The sequence below is a fragment of the Eurytemora carolleeae genome, unplaced genomic scaffold (genome assembly GCF_000591075.1).
Source record: "Eurytemora carolleeae unplaced genomic scaffold, Eaff_2.0 scaffold1805, whole genome shotgun sequence".
Taxonomy (NCBI): domain Eukaryota; kingdom Metazoa; phylum Arthropoda; class Copepoda; order Calanoida; family Temoridae; genus Eurytemora; species Eurytemora carolleeae.
The window spans coordinates 11,447-34,012 of record NW_019397691.1 but is presented as its reverse complement, the minus strand read 5'-3'; the positions used below and the strand labels follow the sequence as shown (position 1 = coordinate 34,012).

The 22,566-nt window shown below is 32.6% G+C and overlaps 1 protein-coding gene across 1 annotated transcript; it reads left to right on the top strand.

The window, feature by feature from the left end:
* Nucleotides 1-2,016: 2,016 nt before the first annotated feature.
* Nucleotides 2,017-21,290, top strand: LOC111715513 (E3 ubiquitin-protein ligase CBL-B-B). The gene is made up of 19 exons (XM_023490846.1): nucleotides 2,017-2,325; nucleotides 3,077-3,213; nucleotides 3,905-3,997; nucleotides 5,096-5,173; nucleotides 6,417-6,536; nucleotides 7,975-8,106; nucleotides 8,614-8,751; nucleotides 10,359-10,437; nucleotides 10,810-10,950; nucleotides 11,562-11,691; nucleotides 12,757-12,800; nucleotides 16,773-16,826; nucleotides 17,463-17,653; nucleotides 17,956-18,041; nucleotides 18,525-19,081; nucleotides 19,862-19,884; nucleotides 20,395-20,473; nucleotides 20,708-20,773; nucleotides 21,222-21,290. Exons 1-19 carry the CDS (start codon nucleotides 2,080-2,082, stop codon nucleotides 21,243-21,245), a joined length of 2,418 nt encoding a protein of 805 aa, XP_023346614.1. The 5' UTR covers nucleotides 2,017-2,079; the 3' UTR covers nucleotides 21,246-21,290.
* Nucleotides 21,291-22,566: the final 1,276 nt, after the last annotated feature.

Sequence of the window (22,566 nt, the reverse complement as noted above, 5' to 3'; positions counted from 1 at the left end):
AATTTACATCAAAATATACATTTTAAAATTATAAAATTTTAGTTAAAATTAGTCGTGCCTGCATGATGCTGCCTAAAAGGAATAAAAAGAACTCAGAATCGTAATAATTACCTGTAAAAATTAAGACATTTTGCTTTAAGGCAAAACGGGTGAGGGTCGGACGGCCTAGAGGTAACCCATGCTGCAAATCACATTTTGTGACGTCATCAACAGGTTGGAGGTAACGGGTCGCCTTCCCCCCCTCATCCAATAGACTTAATGTTTGATGTTTGACGGCAGAGAGAGCGGGGGAAGGCAGGTGGCCATGAGCCACCACTATTTCCCCTTCCGTATCACAAATTAGCTTTTTTTCTCTTCCGGCAGCCATGAGCCACCACTATTTCCCCTTCCGTACCACCACATTTGACTCTTCCGGGCAAAACTACTTTTTTAAATGGTATATTTAGGGCCTTTAAAGTCTGCAGATTTTAAAAAATCCAGCCGCGTCATCTCAAAAAAGCACAACTCAAACCATTTTTTCAATATTTTAATATTTTGTGTGTTGAATTCTTAAACTGTTTTAAAATGAAATTTTTGACAAATTTTACTGAGTATTGCATCTTGAAATATCACAAAGTCTAATGATTATTCAATTATTGACTCATTATACTAAATCCATCTTAAAATCACTCATTAACCAACTTTACAACTTACTGACATTGATTCTAATGAAAACATCAATTTACTCAAAAATGATAGCAATTTTGAAATATTGCATTTAACAAAATGTTTGCATTAAATTTCTTTCAGAACAATTCTCTTAAAAAGAGTACAAAATAATTTCAAATTCTAACTTAAAAATACATTTTTGTGCAGTTGAGGTTTCGTGAATATATTGATTTTGGTATGAAATTTACGAAATTATACGTATTTTTAGGTTTGCATCAAACTTTTAAACTCCAAAAAAAATACAATTTTTTAAGTGAAGAAAAAACCTAAAAAATACGTAAAATAAAAACCTTAAAACTTTGAAACATTTCTTGGTATGATATTTACGAAAATATACGTATTTTTAGGTTTGCATCAAACTTTTAAACTCCAAAAAAATACAATTTTTTAAGTTAAGAAAAAACCTAAAAAATACGTAAAATAAAAACCTACAAATTTAGAAAAATTACCTGGTAAAAAGTAAACGTAATTTTTCGTAAAAATACGTTTCTGGAAATCAAAGCATTTAAAAAAAATTGCTTTGTATGATAATACATAATGTATTTCATAAAATAAAAACCTAAACTAGGAAAAATTTATTGGTATGAAATTTACGAAAATGTACATATTTTTAGGTTTGAATCAAACTTTAAAACTCGAAAAAAAAAATTTAGATAAAGAAAAAACCTAAAAAGTACGTAAAATAACCTGAAAATTTAGAAAAATTACCTGGTAAAAAGTATACGTATTCTTCGTAAAAATACGTTTCTGGAAATCAAAGCATTTAAAAAAATTGCTTGGTATGATGAATACGTAAAAATACGTAAAATAAAAACCTAAACTTGGAAAAATTTATTGGTATGAAATTTACGAAAATGTACATATTTTTAGGTTTGGATCAAACTTTTAAACGTAAATATTCGAAAGTTCTTTACCCAAAAGTTGAGCATACGTATTTATACGTAAAAATGCCTATTACGTATACCTATTACCTCAGACATTGGTATTTTTAGGTTTTCGGGCTATAGTAGGGTTTATCAAACCACATTTATCAAAATAACAAAGTTATAGCTGAACACTAACTTTTTTTCCGAATACGACCATAATAAAAGAATTGTGCATTCCGACCTACAAATAAATTGTGCATCCGACTTGTGTATCAAACAGACAGTACATCGGACCAACAGCAGCTTGAAGCTGCAGAAAAACCAGGTGAGGGTAGGTCCGAAGTATCGTAGGACGTATGTAACGTTGGGCGGATGTAATAATACAATCAGTAAGACGTCCTTGACAACAAAGACGATCTCTAGAGAAGTTGAGAATCCTTTGCGGGATTCAGAGCGCTCATAGCATTCACTCAGTCAAGAGTCAAGACCCCTAGCTAATAGCGCTATGGCGGGGTCTCGGAATATTTCGTACCTGTTCTCTCGCCTCCACGGCGCATTTTCAGCTAGTGTTACCCCGCCTAGATTAGAGATCAATCGGCGAACTATAGAAAAAACATGGAAGTTAATGGACAAAGTAGTAAAATTGTGCCAAAGTCCAAAATTGAATTTGAAAAATTCTCCTCCGTTCATTCTTGATATTCTACCTGATACATACCAACATCTACGCTTAATATATTCTAAATATGAACAGGTTAGCTCAGGAAAATATTTGTACGTTATGTTTTACTTTGTAATCTGGATCACAACTTACCGATAGATATTTTGAAGATCTAAGAATGCGTTAGAGTGCATGAGGTGCATGTAAAAATTGATAGGATGGGGTGGGGTGGGGTGGTCCCATAATTGGTCTCTAGGAAGGTACCAGTAGTTGTCCCTTGATCATCTAGTTATTGCGGTTCATTGCCTCCGTTCCTACCTCTGATTGTCATATTTTTTAATTATTTTATTTACAAAAGTGTTAACTGGAAGATTATGATGAATTACAATCGATTCTAGGAAACGTATTTTACTAAAACCTTTGTTTTCTCCGTACCTATTTTTTCTGCAAGTTATTCGCTGAATTGGTGGAATTTAACGAATTTGCGTTTAAATGATCAAAATTGGTAATAAAACCCAAACCGGTAATATTTTAGAAACGATTTTTGTACCCCAACTTCCCCCGCCCCCACCTATAAATTTTGCAAAACATGGATATAATTCGACGTGTGGCCGCAACGCCTTGCCCCCTTGCCGCAGCGTTCGATATCTAGATTGGTTAGCTGCAGCGCTCGGCCCAGAAATTGTCTTACACTAACCTGTAATTTATACTATTTTTATTAGAAAGTTTAAATCGAGGTCCTGTACAAAATTGATATAAGGGGGGGTGGGGTCCAACATCGTATACTAGGACGGACCCCCTAATCGTTGATGTCCACTTTTGTTCTAATGTTATACTATTTCAGGAACGGTTAGACGTATTGAACGGGAATGAATATTTTAAGATATTCCTGGAGAACCTTCAGAGGAAGTGCAAGCAAGCCATCAAGCTATTCAAGGAGGGGAAGGAGAAGTTGTTCGACGAGAATTCTCACTACCGCAGGTTAGTTTTATCCCTGTTGTATATTTTTTTCGAACAATTGGGGCGAAAAATATAAAATATTCACATTTTTTCTTAATTATTAGTTAAATTTGCTGGTTTTTCTTTATTAATCATCAAGTGTCCTCGATTTAGCGAACAAATCCCATAAAACTGTAACTTACGATATCGGGGGGAGGGGGGCTTCAATAGATAGTTTAGTAAATTTGCATCAAGCACCAAACGCACTTTAAGAAATTGTACTAACTTTATGAACAAAATTTTCTCACTTTTTCAGATTATAGTTTCACTCCTTTTAAAGATGGGTACATGCCCATATCCCAACGGTACCCTACCCTTGAAACCTTAATGCCTAATCTGATCAATAATGAGGAAGATACCGGTATTTTTTTTTATAAAAATATTTCAATGTGATAGTTTTGGAAGCAAAAATGCGATTGTCATTTTTCGAAGAACCAGCTTTCAAAATCAAAACAAAAAACACATAGTTCATACTTGATCAGCCAAATTTTGAAAAGGTTCTAAGGGTTCCGTTGTGAATTGAACTTGCCACTCCCTTAATAGAGGGTCACCTGAAATCGCGTTAAAATTTAGAATTTGTAAGCTGGAGAAATGGAAAGATTCTCTTTGGATTTTTGAAGCATTTTAATTTTAACGTCTTTAAATATTCTAATCATGATATTTTTTTGTTCAGAAACCTGACAAAGTTAAGCCTCGTGTTCAGCCACATGTTGAGCGAGCTCAAGGCAGTTTTCCCGCAAGGGTTATATTCAGGAGATTCATTCAGGTAACCCTGGAGATTAGATAATACAGGGTTTATATTCAGGAGATTAGATAATACAGGGTTTATATTCAGGAGATTAGATAATACAGGGTTTATATTTAGCAGATTAGATAATACAGGATTTATATTCAGCAGATTTGATAATACAGGGTTTACATTCAGGAGATTAGATAATACAGGGTTTATATTCAGGAGATCAGATAATACAGGGTTTATATTCAGGAGATTAGATGATACAGGGTTTAAATTCAGGAGTTCAAATAATACAGGGTTTATATTCAGCAGACTAGGTAATACAGGGTTTATATTCAGCGGATTAGATGATACAAGGTTGATATTCAGGAGATTAGATAATACAGGGGTTTATATTCAGCAGATTAGATGATACAGGGTTTATATTCATGAGATCACATTATCACATAGGGTTTATATTTAGTAGATTTGATGATACAGGGTTTATATTCAGCGGATTAGATAATACAGGGTTTATATTCAGCAGATTAGATGATACAGGGTTTATATTCAGTGGATTAGATAATACAGGGTTTATATTCAGCAGATTAGATGATACAGGGTTTATATTCAGCAGATTAGATGATACAGGGTTTATATTCAGCAGATTAGATGACACAGGGTTTATATTCAGCAGATTAGATGATACAGGGTTTATATTCAGCAGATTAGATAATACAGGGTTTATATTCAGGAGATTAAATAATACAGGGTTTATATTCAGCAGATTAGATAATATTCAAGTATTCGGATTGACGGACCTGGATCCAAGTGGCAAATATTAACCAAAAGTTTGTCCTGGAAACACATTTCAATTGTGAACGGATGAGAGATCAACGAAACCTTGCTAATCACACATTTGTGAATCGAGATGCTGAAACAAAAATGGCGTAAAAAAAGGAAATTTGGGTAAAATAGATAAGCTGTACTTTTCTAGCTGTTCATGAATTCAGATCCAAGTGCTTTAAATGATGGATCCAGGATTTGGATCCGTATCTAAATGAAATAAATCCTGAACACTTTGTTTTACTTGTTTTCAAGCAGTCAAAAAAGTGTCTAGGTTGAAAAGCTTGTATGATTCATATTTAGGATAACAAAGGGGGATGCTGCAGAGTTCTGGAAATCAAATTTTGGAGAACGAACCATTGTTCCCTGGAAAATGTTTAGGTAAAAATAGTCTTACCAAGTAATACATTCTCCCTCCCATCGGGGTTTGTTACCAATTCACAATTTCTTGAAGGGATCAGAATATCAATTTAGCATGTAAAAACTTTAAAATTAAATCCTATTAAGATATTATCCGTTTTAAGATCTGAACACGTGAGTATGAATAAGAAATATGAGATCATGATTGATGCAAGATTATTCGTTTCTTCAGTATTTTTCTTCTCTTTTTCCGATTACGTCTTTTCATTTAGTTGAAGCCTTCCGGTCTTTAGTTACTTTCTTCCAATCCTTTATTCTTCCAATCCTTTATTCTTCCATTCCTTTATTCTTTCAGTCCTTTATTCTTTCAATTCTTTATTCTTTCACTCCATTATTCTTTCAATCCTTTGTTCTTCCGATCCTTTATTCTTCCAATCCTTTATTCTTTCAGTCCTTTACTCTGCCAATCCTTTTATTTTTGAAGTCTTTTATTCTTCCAATCCTTTATTCTTCCACTCCTTTATTCTTTCAGTCCTTTACTCTTCCAATCCTTTTATTTTTGAAGTCTTTTATTTTTCCAGTTCTTTCATTCCTTTATCTTTCAATTCTATCCTAAAACGCTATCTATTCAATCCCATTCTTCCAATCTAATTTTATCAATCTCTTCATTCCAATTCTTTCGTCTAAATTCCATTCAATCCGATCCTTCTGATCCTATTCATTTATTTCCATTTTTTCAATCCCATCTTTCTGATCAAATTCTTCTAATCCGATCCTTTAACTCCATGTTTAACTTGCCTCTATTTTAATTATTTAAAGAATTTTTTCCTAAAAGCCAAGTTTTTTTTTTATCCTTTCAGATACTTTATTTATTTTTCCAGCCATACAAACCTTCGGGGGGGGAGGGGGCGAATTATTTTTCAAGAAAATACACACCCTGAACTTACAGTTTTCTAAATATTTGACACAAAACAAATGACGCGAATCATTCAACAACGAAAAAAGATAGGAGTAGTTTAAGTTAAATATATTTTTCATGGTCTGATGTGTATTCTCATTTATTTATGATGACTTAGGCCAAAACCAAGATGTTGATTTACAAGTTGGGAAGAAGTTACGGAATTTGAAAATTAAAAAAAAAAAATTTAAATTCAACTTTTCATAATTATATTTTGACAAACAAATTCCCCCAAAAACTATTTTTTTAAAAATAGAGTTAAATGATTAGCAGACAATATATACCACTGACACTAAATTGTTTTAGGTTAACGTTGAATGAAGTTCACAGTATAAGTTCTGGTTTAGAGGCGATGGCTCTCAAGTCTACGATCGATCTCACCTGTAACGATTATATCTCAAATTTTGAGTTTGATGTTTTTACAAGGTGAATATCTAACTCTTCTCATCATATTTAATCAAATCACGGGCCATAGGAAAGGTCGAGTCCGTTCCATGTCCTGGTTTTTCATCCTGAACTTTTTTAAGAATCGGATTTTAAAAAAAATAAAGCGCTTAACAACTAATTATAAATGTATCATAAAATCTCTTTTTCCTCCAACTCCATAATTATCTGATAAAGATAAAAAAATAGAGTGTGTTATTTGGTGTTTTCATTTATAAGTTTATTGCTAAATAAGGAAATCAAAACTATGTCTTTTTATAAATTCAATTATAACTAAAAAAAAATTATAGAACAAAATTTCTAATCTTGATATTAGTTCCAAAACTAACACTTGCCCATTTCTAACAGTTTTAGAAATGGGCCAAATCGCAAAGTTATCTTTTCAAGCTTATATATCTTTAAATCCAAGCCGAGTTGAACAAAAATACACCATTCATTTATTAAAAATGACTAAAACTAATTATTGAAACAGGAAATATCAACTTTATACTAATAATAAGGTATGAGAATTAGTTTTTGATGATGTTGGTTTTTATTTTCGAACATATTCCTATTTTTAATCAAATACCGCATTTCAGCTCATGTCGCGTTTCGGAACATATCCTGGTTTTGAGATAATAACTTGAATTCATATCAATGTCAATTTTTAAGCATTTACGCACTTACGTACCAAAAAAATATTTTTTGATACGATAAAATATCACATAATAGAAAACAAAAAACTACTGTTCTTTTTTAATCTAAAAATCATTATAGCATCGAGAAATCAAAATTTAATATTATTTTGTTCTTTCAATATAGATTTAACTAGAAATTCGGGAAATTATTTATTTAGAATTCGGGGAATTAAATCAACTCTATTCTCTTATATAACAAATAAAATAGGGAAATATAGATTTTTAAAATAATTTAGCAGTTAATTCTGTCTTCATAAGATAATTGATACTTTCAGTGATTTATCTTGTAAGTTATGAAAGTTAGTTTTGTTCTGAATTGAGGATTATACTCAAAAATGGGAAAGCGGGGTTTGTCTCGAAAACGCGACAATGCATATGATTGAAATTCAGGATATGTTCGAAAATGGAAAACGGTTAAGGGTTTTAATATAAAAAGAGTTGGGAATTGTTGTCCTCGTCATGTTTCATAAAATGTTGGTTATAGTTTTAATTACCGACTTTTACTCTCGATATGGGTCGGGATCCTAAAAACCCAGTCTTTCAATTTGTGCCCATTTCTAACACTAGTGTTAGTTTTGGAACTGATGTCTCCTGATATAAGTGGACGGACTAAGCCTGTAATGTTTGAATATTCTAAATGCGCAAGTCCACCAAGGGCGATCTAGAAATCTGCGAGTAAAACTCCTAAATTTCAAAAGTTACAGTTAATGATAAATCCCAACTTGCATCATCCATATATCCAGATTGTTTCAACCGTGGAGTAACCTGCTCCGAAACTGGCAGATCCTTGCTGTCACCCACCCTGGATACGTTGCATTCCTAACCTATGACGAGGTTAAAGCTAGATTACACAGACATATCAACAAACCTGGAAGGTAGGGAGATAGATTTTTATAAAAATTTGAAATTAAGCATCAAAAGGCAAGTTTTGTCACCCTTAATTTTTCACCAATTTAGGAATTACCAAACATCTGTGGAAAAAAATGTTTTAAAAAGAGGGAAAGATGGAGGGGGGGGGAGTACAGTGATTCTTCGAGATATTATTTACACTGCATATTTTTCGTACTTAAAAACAAGAATAAGGCTGATTCGAAGTACGTCATAGGGTGGGTCCCACAAAATGATTTGTTGAAATAATGGAATTGAGTCCTTGCCACAAACTCAAAATTTCTAGTCTCTATATATTTTCACCCTGATGGTGTAAACCTTTGATTTTCGAAACTTAGATTATTTAATCCAACAATAATTTAAAGTGTAATATCCAAGGTCTGTGACATTGGGTTGTAAAGATTAAGAGATTAGAAAATCAGAGTTTGTGGCAAAGACTCAATTCCTTTGTATAGAAAAATTCCTTAAAAAATTAATTAATAATTTTGTTTCAGTTACGTGTTCCGATTGAGTTGTACCCGACTAGGACAGTGGGCAATCGGTTATGTAACCTCAGACGGAAACATTCTTCAAACAATACCTCAGAATAAAAGCCTTTGTCAGGCCCTTTTGGATGGATTTAGAGAAGGATTGTAAGTTTAAATAAAAAAATTATTTCATGCCATGGTTAGATTAATGATTATCCCCCTCACCCACAGCTTTGTTTTCTGTCAGCTAATATTCTATATACCTGTATCCTTTAACTTTATATTCTTGCAACCTGTATCCTTTAACTTTATATTCTTGTTACCTGTATCCTTTAACTTTATATTCTTGCTACCTGTATCCTTTAATCTTTTATATTCCATATACCTGTATCCTTTAACTTTATATTCTATTGTTGTCGCTTAGAAACAAGATTCTGACGATGAACAGATAGACAAGGTATAACCCACGAATCAAAATCGATAATGCAGAAAACTCTTTATTTCCTAAAAAAATAATGAAATGAATAATGATAAATAATTATTACATGGTTTACAAATTTATAATGAAAAGATTCTTACGATCTATTTTCCTATTCGGGGGGTTATCTGTCGAAAAGTCCGAAGACGCTTATTTACAATTTACAATTTACTAATTAGTTTATTCAATATTAAAATAATGTCATTTTACACTTAAGCATTAACAATTTACAATTTACAATTTACAAATCCTTCATTTACTAGTATATTTTAATCCATAAACAACTACATTTCCAATGAATTATACACAAATTACAATTTATGTATATATGACAATTTACAAATAGGTTGTAAATTTACAAATGACAAAGGAACATTACACTGGTCTCATACTGAGCCTCTAATGCCATACAGAGTTCAGTGGATTTACAGAATAACCATTAACTAAATTTTCAATTCTGTCTTTTATACAGTGGTAGGCGATTATATCAACACAATGACGACAACTTTTTTATTTTTGTTAAGTTTTGATGTTTAACAAGATTTTTTTAATTATAAGTTAACAAGTAGGCAAAGAGAAGCTTTTTAAATTGACTACTTCTCTTGGCTTCTATGTTTATGTGCATCCAATTGTTGAAACTTAAGCGGGGCGTCAGTTATTAGCTGATCAGTTGATTCGTTGATTAATTGACTCATTGATTAGTTGACTCTTTGATTAGTTGACTCTTTGATTAGTTGACTCTTTGATTAGTTGAATAATTGATTAGTTGACTCTATGATTAGTTGAATATTTGATTAGTTGATTATTTGATTAGGCTCCTTATCTCAGACATAAAGTTGCAAATAATGAGGTAAACAGATATTTTTTTTAACCCTTAAAAAAATATAGATTTAGTAAAGAAAATGTCCATGTATAAATGTTTTTTTTAATGTTTAATTTGATGACTTACTATTTTGTCCTGTCAGGATAATTAAGGAGTGATTATTGAATAAGGTTCGAGGATTTGACGGAATAGTTTAAAACATTTGGAAATACTTCTGCAAATATACACCTGGTTGTTTAAATGGAATTACTATGGATTTCAAAGTTATTTGTGGATTCTAATTATTCACTTGGTTAAAACTTTTCACTAACTAGTTGCTGTTTTCCTTTTTTCTTTTTGTCGGAGTACAGAGAAATTGCCGGAGTATTGCCGAGAGGAGGGTTTGGTGTAGACGACATTACATGGGGGGGGGGGGGTTTTTAATGTTAATGGTTGACATCTATATACCTGTATCCTTTAACCCTATTGTAGTTACCTTTATCCTGATGGTCGAAGTGTGAACCCTGATTTATCCTGGGCAGTTCAAGCCACACCTGAGGACCATGTTAAGGTAAAATATAATTATTTACTGAAAAAATAATAATTATGCAGAGTGAAGCTGTGGAATAGTAAGACGATTTTTAGACATAGTTAATGATAGAAATAGTCCAATTCACATGAAACGCAGCAATTTTGATCATTTCATTTAATAAGTCGGGTTTTAAGCTACTGGTAAAACTATTTGGTTATTCACAAACTTGAAAACACAAAATATTTCTTAAATGTCGTCTTCCATTTCAAGAGTTTAGTGTTGTTGGAAAACATGAAATTATATAACTTTCACTTGTCAAATATTATTTGATTTTCTACTTCAGCTCTGTATATGAATTGCCAAATTTTGTGGTAATTCTTTTTCTATTTGTTCTAAAAATATTATTTTTAGGTTACACAAGAGCAATATGAACTATACTGTGAGATGGGTTCAACCTTCCAGCTGTGCAAGATATGTGCAGAGAATAGTAAAGATATTAGAATAGAACCCTGTGGACATTTACTCTGTACTCCTTGTTTAACTGCCTGGCAGGTAGGAGGGATTTAGCCTACAGAGGGTGGCGTAACTTTATACAAATCAAATAATATTTTCTTTTAAATATTGTCCCTCGTTATTTTTTCCCCAGCACCAGTGCTTAGGATCCGAATCCGTTTGATCCACAAAATTTTGGCTTCCTGGATCCGGATCCGAAAAAATATGCGGATCCACGAGATCCAAGGCAAAAATCAACCAAAACTGCAAAAAAAAAAAATTTACTCTTAAAATTCAAATATGAACTATTGAAAAGACAAAGATTATAAAAATTTCCTGATTTCTGTTTTAGCATAAGAATAAGCTAAAAAAAATTAAGACAGTAAATTTTTAAGAGATAACCTGGATCCGGATCCGCATCAAAATGAAAAAGATTCTGAGCACTGCCCAGCACTAAATTTGGCATGAAAATAAATGTTTCTAATAATGAGGTTTGAGAATGATTTAATAAAAATATTTTTATACTTACTATGCATGTGCAGTACACCTTTTCGATGATATATTTTCGAAATATATAGGAAAGATATAAAATCCAAAATGTCGCTGTCTCAGGTTTTCGGAAGATTTTTATGCTATTAAAATCCATGGAAATTATTTTCTTCTGTTCTCAGGATTCTGAAGGTGGGGGTGGAGGATGTCCATTCTGTCGAGCCGAGATAAAGGGAACAGAACAAATAGTTGTCGATCCCTTCGATCCCAAGCGACATATTACAGTGCACCACCAGGCCAACACCAATCCAGGTACACTCAACCGAGCTGGCCAACTTCAGGGGCCAACTCCGCCGCAACAGAGTTTCGCGGATTTTCCAGACAACGAAAATGCGCCATATGCAGCCGAGACTGATCCTAATGAAACAAATGTCGCGAACGAAAATTTAAATGTCCGGGCCGTTACGCGGACAAGAGGTGCGGGAAAATTAAAGGATTCCGTTAGAAGTTCTAGTCTGCCAAGAACATCGGAAAGGTATCGAAACACCGGATTGTCTGCTCTGACAATGAATAGTTCAACACTGAACACGGATAATCTTAGAAACGTGTCCGTGCATGCCCGGTCAATATCCTTGATTTTACCGGATTCTAATCTAGAGGTATATTCCGACCCTAGAGAAATATCTGGGAGCAATAAATGTCCATCCAGAATAAGTGCTGTAGATCAAACCACTGGGAATTCCAGAGAAGCCGCGGGAAATAATGTTAATCCCATTCGTCAAAGTGATAATTGTATAGATAACAGCAACACCACTGCAGATTTAAATCATAATCCTGGCACTCAAACTTTTTCAACGAAGGACCGACCCCTTACCAGGATTGATATCCAAGCCAAAGATTACGAAAATTATCTTTTCCACAACAGTTTAAATCTTGGATAGCTCGCAATGCTATAAATGAGTAAAGATCTTATGGTGCTTTCTAGAAATAAAAATGTTTTAATAAAATACTAATTAGACTTTAACAAAATACATTCTGACAATTAAATTGCCGGTTTTATTTGGATAAAATGTGTGTGCTTGGTTCATGTTATAATTATCATGCGTTCTCATTTATGTACATTTTCAACAGTATCAATTAAAAAGGTTAAACAGAGCTGAAAACAATTTATACAAAAATGGAAGAAACAAAACTTAGAAATAATGATATCTGAACATTTTTGGCGTAAATATGAGAAGAAAGAAACCCCGCCATAATTAGATTTAAAGGAAAATTGTTTTTAATAACGACGCACCACGATGAGTGTAATTTTTAGAAAGTATGGAAATGTCATTTTTATTTGTTGACACTGAAAATGATTTTCTATTTGTCCACTAGGTTTGCTACTGGATTGCTCCGACATGGACGGAGAAGAAGAAGAGGTAGACGATCTTTATTCACATTTCGATCCTCGGATGGATCGGAGGATTGAGCATTGATCGCCGCATGTTTGGGTTTTGTTTTTTATTGTTGATGCCACAACACGATCATTACATAGTTTTTTCTGCTTTTATTTGCAACGACTTCAATTTTGTCAATTTGTAACATTATTTCTGTTAAAATAGTTAGTTTTTTATAATTAAGTTTTATCATTAGAATTAGAATTTTTCTTTTTAATTTAATAGAACTGTCTGTTTTGGCATAAACAATTTAGATAGAGCTGTTATGTTTTGTTTATTTGTCTAGTCCCTAGGCTTGTTAAACTATAGACCCTTGCGTATTAAGTTTTTTTTGCAATATTTTATTTTGTCCCATTTATTTCATAAAGAGAGTGACCGGCTATGTAAGGTAGTTGAACTGAGTATGCACCGTTGTTGAAAGCTTATTTAGAATTCATTTGAGACATATAAAACTTTTTAAAGATCTGTAAATCCTGAGTTTGAGCGCAAATTCGACGTTCAAAAATATACTTTGGGGGTGGATACGTTTTTAGAATCGGTTTCTTTTAAATTACTAAATAACGACGGCGAAAAATAAAGCAAAAATCATACAGTAATCTAATTAGATAGTTGGGAACATATTTCTCTAAAGAAATTTGTCAATAAATCAATGCTAGAATTAATTATTTCGTTTTCATCGTTATATTGAATTTCTTATTTTCTTTAAATTTATTCGCAGATTTCTTAAAATTCTTTAAATGCCGTCTTTTCAATAATAATTCAAGAAAATCTGCAGAAAATGTTTCTGAACAATGAGAACTAGAATAATGAGAAAATAGAAACTAATAATTGAACAAGATTATTTATTTTTGATGATAAGATTAATTTTTATTTTCTCAACCTGTTCCGTCACAACTAATTAGTTCACTGTACAGCTTTGTTTACATTTTTTTGTCGTCGTTAATTGAAAAAAAACTAATTCTGAAAACGTATCCACCTCCAAAGTAGGAGTTTTGAACTTAGAATTTGCGGTCAAACTAGGGATTTACAGATCTTTAAAAAGTTTAATATGTCTCAAATGAAGTTTTCCTCAACACTGCATACTGAGTTCAACTACCTTACATAGCCGGTCATTCCCTTAGATAGATTCACATAAAGATGTCGTCGGTCAATATTCACAAGAGTACCTTTTACATCAAATGTCTATTGATCGAATTGTTACTTAATCAAGAAACATACTCGTGGATATCTTCAGCACTATCCATGCGAGGATATTGCCAAGATTCGTCCCTGAACAGAAATAAAAAACCTCACTTAAGTGCTTGTTGTTAACCAAGGATGTAATAGGTACTCTTGTGAATCTCGAAAATACAAGGTTTTCTGTCATCACGTTTACAAGCCCCTTGAAGAAAGAATATTTCTATTGTCATTTTTATTGAATCGAGAGATAACGTATGTTTTAATCCATTGTATACAGGGTTACCATTCTTCGTCTAACGTAAGAATAAAATAATGTTAATCAGGGTTTCCTAATAAGAAGAATTGAGTGACGAGATTAAAATCTTCTTCGATGCTTGAAAATGTAAAGGACAAAATTTGCATGAAAATATAATTGTACGACGCCAAAGCGTTCTAGAATGTGGTCAGCTGATTTGTACAAGGTTACACAAAAATAATGAGACTGTAAAGATTACTTAATACTCCCTAAATATGACGATCTAAGTTTAAAATGAGTCTTATGCCTTGAATGTGGTGTTTAAGTTGTTTAATTAATGATCTGGCAAATACAGGAAGAAGCTTATAGTTCGTGAATAAAAGGAAACAGACTATATACATTACGTACAGTCGTCTCTGAACTACTAAAGTCTAATCCGTTGTGGGGTAACCCTCAAACTTAAAAAGAGGAAGGAGGCATTTGAAAAGTGTTGGATCAATTAAATATAATTAGGCGTGGGCTGAGTTCTTGATATCCAATTAATTTTTTAACATATTAAGCTGGTAAACCACATTCGAGAAAAGTAGAGGAATTATCTTCATTTTTCATAAATCATATTAACGAATGAATCTCATGTGCATCGAAGACGATTAAGATTCACTTGATTCTCTTGTTAATTAGGGCACCCTGTATGTTTGCTATCAGCCAAATTTGTCGTGGTTATAAACCAACAGTTTCTGATCTTGAATATGTCGGCTATTCGGTAAACGGTTTTGCCATTGATTATCTTCTTATCTTTCTTCAAGCAAAAATCATTTTTGTATTTTCTTTATTTCAAAGTTGAACTTCTCACTCTTAATAACTGATTTAAAAGGACTTTAAAAAAGCTGTTAAAATTTGCCCAGATGTTGATAAAGAAAATAGGGCAAAGTTCTCAAATTGTTTGCAATATTAAGTGACCTTCCATGCAATGATGACAATGTCCAATTCACAACGGTACCCCTAAACGATTTATCTGATAAATATTATGAATTATATATCAATGTTTAGTGGTTTCTCTGTGACTTGCGCATTTATACTGCAGGAAACATGCATAGAAATTATCATAATTGAACTCTTAGAAAACCTAAAAAACGACAATGTCTTCCTCATTATGGATCAGATAAAGGTTTAAAGGATACCCTTGTAATCCGGGCATTGACATCTGTGCACGGAGAATCACTTGAAATTACGCTTACAGTCCCTTCAATGTGGAATTATGTCCGTCATGAATTATGTTTTCTAAATATTTTATGTTCTCTGAATTTATGCTCAATTCCTTGCTAGTTTGGCTAAAAATAATATTGTTTTATTTTTCTAAAGTTTTTTTTCTTTCTTTTTTCCTTGTTTTTTGTTTTGTTTTGTTAGTTACCAGACCATTACCCATCATCATACGTAATTAGTAAACATGACTTATTATAATTGAAACTGTAATTTTTAAGGGACTGCAGTCCTAATTTTAATTGCCCTTTAATTTATAGAGTGGCATGTCGTATTCACAACCGTCTCAATGTAATTATCTGAATATCAATATAGCATCATGTTCTCATTAATCCTGTGAGGTGATAAATGGTTTTCAACTCATGTGACAGTTTCTAGATTGATTATTTAAATTCAATCAAATGTTTTTAATTTTTGCTTTTTAAATTTCAGGTCTAAATTTATTTCAAATGTTATTTTTCTACCCCTGGCTAGATTGTAGATAGGTGTCACGTCTAACCCCCAGCCATAATTAGAAATAAATTTTATGATGTTTTTAATAATTTAGTTTGCATTTAATTTAATTTTGTTTTGTTATGTTTTTAGTTTAGAAGTGTGAACCCTGTTATGTCTCCTGGGTATGTAATGATTGTTTGCTTTTTAGATTTATGCGTAAATCCAGGGTAGTTATATTTTAATTATAGATATTTATAAATGTTAGATTTGACTTAACTATTTAAATCTGGTTCTAATGAGTTGACATAGTAGCTGAGTTGAAATTAGTTCATTTGAATTAGTTCCGTTAATATTAGTACCCAGAGGCCAAAACTTTTGTTTGAAAGTGTCGTATCATAGAGAGAGAGAAACTTGTTCTGTAATTTGAGATTTAAACTAAAATTAGAATTAAAAGAATCTCTCGGTATGAATTTTTTCTGTCCCTTTCAGCCTGAAAGGGAGTTCAAAGTGTACAAATCATGTAAATGTTCACAAATTATATGCTGTAGAGTATATTAATACAGTATGTTCCCTATACTATCCATTTCAATTTCGAATTTTTTAAACTGTTAAATAAACTTTATAATGATGTAGGTGAATAAAAACAGCATTTGATTTATAGTTATGACGGAAAATCATCGTTTGTAAAGTGGAAGGCATAGAGTCTATGTGAAATGATCATTGGTCAATTATGAAATTGGTCAAATGAATCCTAGTAAATTTATTTTCCCATTCTTAAAAGTATACATATACTCCTGACGTGGAAAATGTTTTAACAGGATAAAATATTGAATCCATGTTTGCAGGACGGAGCAAAATCTGCACAAGCTCTAGAGCGCTCAATTCATCACAGTAAAAAGGTATTTTATTCAAATATTCTGCCTCCAGGGGTTATGTTAATAAACTTTCCTCGACATGGCTGAATTTTGCAGACTTTTCGACGTTTTACTTTAAATCTGGCCAAACGGACAACATTTACTAGCTTACAATCCTTCTATTCATTCAGTTAAAAAATTGTATATTTGCGAAGCCGACATTTAAGTAATCTCATCTGTATTTGATGTTGTTATAAAACAAATAGTTTTATCGGTAGCATGAAAATTAACTTATAAAGTGAAATTGGCCTGTGCAGGGGCGTAAGAGAGGGGAGGGGCGGGCTCCCCAGCCCCCCCCCCTACTTTTGACACTTATAATATGGAAGTGTGTATATGATCGAATAGTTTACATAGTTAAAAAAGGTATCAATATTTTTTTCAAAATTGGGGTTTTTAAGGCGGGGCATAATGTTGCCAAAGAGGGGGCACACATTTTTTTGCCCCCCCCCCCTACACAAAATCAATCCTACACCCCTGGGCCTGTGCAAACTTTAATTCTACAGTACCAGTGCCCAATGTGTTTGATGTTCATTGCAATATTTTTAATCACAACTTCAGGCTAACCGTCTTCTTCCTAATCCACTATTTAATGAGTCCTACTGTTAAAAAAATATTATTAAGGTTGAGAACTGGATTAATAAAACCAACGCAATCTTAAACCAACCAGCTCAGGGTTCCAATATACTGAGTCCTACCCCTTACCTTGGTCAGCCCATCTACTCCCCCTCCCCCTCCAGTAAGCTTCCTCTACCTACCCCACCCCCTATACCACCTAGACGATCTCCCCCTGCACTTCTACTCTCTATAGAACGGTAATTTTATGATTAAATGAATTGTAAACGTAAGCGATCCTCTATTTATAGAAATTCACAAGTTCCAAACGGTTTTATTTAAATCTCTATTTAGCTGACAATGGACAAGATATCTTCGTTTTTCTATTTGAAAAAATGTTGAATTCTGCTGTTTTCCTTCATTGTTTTATGCAGCATAAATCCGAACGCCACTTATATAGAATATTCACAATTTATCCAATTGATCAGAGAAAGGTTTATCACAGAAGCCATTGTTGTTGTTTATGATTATATTATCAGATAAATAATATGAACAATTATAGGAAACCCTGTGCTGTGAATCCTTATGTTGAAGACGACTTTGCATCAAGCAGCGTTTCAAGTTCAATCCCTTTAGTAACTCTTCAAGGTTTGTTTCAAGTTCAATCCCTTTAGTAACTCTTCAAGGTTTGTTTCAAGTTCAATCCCTTTAGTAACTCTTCAAGGTTGTTTTTGAAGTAGCATTTAAGAGCTTTTCCCTTTTGACGTGGTTCCATTTATTACAGAGATATCCAAATAGGATGAGGCTTCAGTGGTGACCTGAAACTCTTTTTGTTTTCTGTCCGAAGTCAAGTATTTTAATCGAATATTTGATGATTTTTTAAGTTAAATTGATTCAAAGATCTTTAAATATTAATATTAAGATTGGAGAAATGTTGTATAGTCGTCTCTGAAGATTAATCTGTTGTGAGTAAACCTGTATGATTAGTTGAGAGTTATGATTTATGGATCCTAGATCCTGAATCTAAATTTTTAATCAGATAAAAATGCAAATTTGAAATCACACATAACATACCATGAATTTAATATCACCTTGGCAAAACACTAATGCTGACTAATATAAGTTCTCTAGATTGTGGAACACCTGACCCAGTTTATGAAAACAACTCACCAGTTGGATGTACAACTTCAAGACCCTCATCCTCATCGTCCTTCATCCTCTCCCCTTCACCTTCTCATCTTCTCCAGTCCTCATCCTCATCCTCCTCATCCAACCCGTCCTCCTCCCCTCTGTACCCGACCTCCTACAGTTTACCGTCTAGTTCTCCTATTCCTATATCTCAACCCTCCTTCCTAGCACCTATCCATGCTGAAGGTAGATTAGCTCCGGGTGGTTCTACACTCTCTACTCTTCAACTACCAGGATTCAACTCTTCCTTGCCTCAACCTAATCCTTACCAGCTTGATCTGCCTGGAAACCTGAGGATCAACGCTCCAAGATCACCTCGTTCTCCTAGATCTCCATGTTCTCGATCCCTCTCCCCGTATCCATCCTACTCTGATCCTGTATCTCCTGCAGCTCCTCTCACCGCTACCCAGGGATTCAATTCCGATCCTGTTTCTCCGCATCCGTACTTCAACAACTTCCATTCATATCAGAACACATCTTTAAACTCTCAACACGCTCAGGTTAGCGGATATAACGTAGATAAGTTAACAGGGCTCTTTTCTGGTCGGAATAATCTCAGCTTTATCATTGCAAACCTTTCGCTCATGTTTAAATAATAACATTTTTGCAGATTGTCTTCTTTTCATTCGCGGTTTCCACAATTAACTTAATTCAAAAATTTATTGAGACAATTTGTGTCGATATATATTTATAATTATATTTGAAGGAAAAATTGTAAATTCATAATGAACTCAGAAGAATGCAGTTCTGATTTCAAAAGGTTTCTATCTTTGAATATTGCAAAAAGTTCTATCTTTTAATATTGCAAATAGTGCCGAAGGCCCTGGTTTAGATTGAATTTTGTGTTTACATTTCTCCGGTTCATTTTTCAATTTCAAGTGCAAATGTTTAATTAACGATTTAAGTCTTTGCCCCAAACTCAAATTTTTAATCCCTTTATCTTTGTAACCTGGTTGTGCAAACCGTTGATATTTCAAAATTAGATTATTTGATCTATAACCAAATTCATAGTTTGAGATATCTAAGATAAAAGATATAGGGGTTAGAAAATCAGAGTTTGAGGCAAATACTAAATTCCTTTCTAAACGTTTTTGATTATCAGAAATACAGGGCTGTACATTATTTCGCACAAATTTAGTTAGTTTTATAAAAATTAATAACTTCAATCTAAAAAATCTAAATTTACTGTCAATGCCTTGAAATTTATTTCCCTGTTCGAATTAAAAAGCAAAAACTTCGAAAATTAAGAAATTAAAAATGAGAATATTTTTATATTACAGGGAGACGAATCCCTGGACAGATGGTAAGAAAATATTTTTATTAAATTTATAAAACTATATGTTTGGCATATTCCTTTTCCTGTAACTACAACAGTTAGGACCCATAAAATAGTAGGAAGACGACTGTTAGTTCTAAGTTATAATTTTAAATAGTCCAATGGACAGTATAAGAGGTACATAAACTGATTTCACTTATTAAGTTGGCTTTCAAGCTATTTTTAATACTTTTTATAACAACATCAAATACACACAAAATGGTCTAAATGTCGTGTTGTGGGTTCCGTTGTGTGATTAGACGGTTGTGGCTTTTCAAGAATTTGATAAAATGCCAAATTGTAAATTCATTGATTGTACATTTCATAAATAGGAAATTTCATAGAAAACACATCTTTTAGACAGGACATTTCTAAAATAGCATTCTAGACATATTTTTGAAAACCCCTAATATTGGAAATGTCCTGACTATGATGAGCACAGCTTTTTTCAAATTTCTGAATTCGAACAAGACAAAACCATGCAATTTTTGTGTTTAGTGTACAACCAGAGACAATCTATTATGAAAATGTTGACCTGTCATTAATTAATACACTATGCAGTGAAGGACATTCTAAGGTAATCTTTTTTCACATCAATACAAAAGACAGCTTTTTGATTAAAGTTTTGATTTCAAACTACAAGTTTACAAGTACACAAAGAGAAGCTGTTTATTGGCCCCCCCACACCCCCCTGGATCGGTAACATCTTTAATTTCCATGAAGTCCTCAGGCTCAAATGGGTGCTGACTGCTGAGCCCCCCTGGAAAGAAGACAAATTTTAAATTAAAATATATTTTGATTATTTATTTAGATGCCTGCTGTGCAGGCTTTGCTGATAGCAAGAAATGACCTCAAGATAGCGAGAGATATTTTACAGGTTAAACATTTTTGCAAAAATGAAAAATGTTGACTTTTCGAATTACATTTCTCTTTTCATTGTTAGAAATAATGTTCTCAGTGCTTAGGTTTAGGTTTAGATTTAGGTTTTAGATTTTAAAATGTGGTATTTCCCTTTTTTAAGTTCATGAAGGTCAAATCAGAGGTTAGCGAATGAACTATAAAATTGTAGGCTGAGCAAATTTTAGCCTCCTATCTTAATTGTCAGGGCTAAACACAGCCTGCACAAAATGTATTGAGAAAAAGTGCCAAACTATCTATTACGCCAACCCCCCCCCTCCCTCCCTCCCAACAAAAAAAATATTACCCAAAATACACAAAACAAGGAGTCATTGATAAAACTAAATTAAGTTTATGCGAAAATTTTCTAATCAAATTTGTTACTTTATATACTGTGTCGGGGGAAGAAAAAAAAACTACTGTTTTAGGAATATGCAACAAAGAAGCTCTAGAATCCTCCAGCTAATTATTCAAAAATGGATTTAGGAAGAAAAAAATGACAAGTTTAGATGTGTTATTTATTATTAATGATTTCAAGTATTTGAATGTAATTTTAGTAAATCTAGCAACTTAAGTGTAGAATTATATACAGGGTGTCCCAATAAACATGGGAATGAAGTGACGACTTCTATATTGTCTTCAATCCATGTGGCATTTTTTCTTTCAAGTCGTCTCAATTCTCAAGTTTATTGGAACACCCTGTACATGGTGGCACCAATAAAACTGCGGAGTAGGAAAATGATTATTAGACTCAAGTTATGATTTTAAATAATCCAAGAGCGTGAAACACTGCAATTGTGCAGTGTAAGTTGACTTGTAAATGCGTCTTCCTATATACAAGTTTTAAAGGTTTCACCAAGCAAAATAATTGAATTTTTTAACCAATAGGTGAATTTAAGTGCATTTAAGTGTACAAACTGTATCATCACTAAGTACAATTATTGATGTTATTGAAAAACTTGACTAAATATTTTTAAAAACTGTAGTTTCCAATTTGTCAAAAGGTGAAGTTTATTGTAAAAGAAACCCTTGGAACCCGTGATACCTATTCAACTTTCTCTTCGTACCCGTTCAATATTTTATAGATATACATTATATATATATACATATATATACAACATATTTACTCTTAACGATCTAAACCAGTTTTATATTTATTGTTATTATTTTTGTTTGAATGTAAAGATTTTTGATAATACAAATATTTCTTTTCTGCGTTCTCCATGTGATGTTAAAATAGCAGGGGTATTGTTTACCACATGCTCTGGGAAAACAAATTGAAAAGTTGTAATCAAAAGTTTTAAAATTCTTTTTTGAACTTTTCTGATTTTTTCCACCTAAATTTTTTCAATGCAGTAAAAATTAAACCCTGAAAACCATATCGCGAAAAACATTCTTTAATTTAGGGAGAAAGATCTTCAAATAGGGAAGAGATGGGATTTTGACTAATTCTCGCATCAAATAGTAATTTTTTGGGGTTAAAAATAATTTTTTAAGAAATAATCCCTTTAAGCCACAAATGTTTTTAAATGCATTTGATGCATTTGATGCTGCAAATGTTTGGAATCAAATATTTTTAAAAGCTAAAAAACAAATTGAAAACTTAGATGGGGATAGAATATATACGCTTTTCAGTGACTTATACCCTTAGTATGACGTTTTCATTATAATTTGTTCTTCGTAAATGATTTACTGCCATGCATCAGGATAAAGTTAGAAATTGTAGTGTACTAATTTACCTTATTTCATTATCTATATTTTCTTACTTATTTG

Bases quoted from the DNA above. Each gene is read 5' to 3' on its own strand.
- LOC111715513 (XM_023490846.1), top strand. From the start codon at position 2,080: ATGGCGGGGTCTCGGAATATTTCGTACCTGTTCTCTCGCCTCCACGGC. The intron at 10,951-11,561 runs GTAGGAGGGATT...TTCTGTTCTCAG, and splicing joins CTTGTTTAACTGCCTGGCAG to GATTCTGAAGGTGGGGGTGG. The intron at 19,885-20,394 runs GTAAGAAAATAT...TTTTGTGTTTAG, and splicing joins GACGAATCCCTGGACAGATG to TGTACAACCAGAGACAATCT.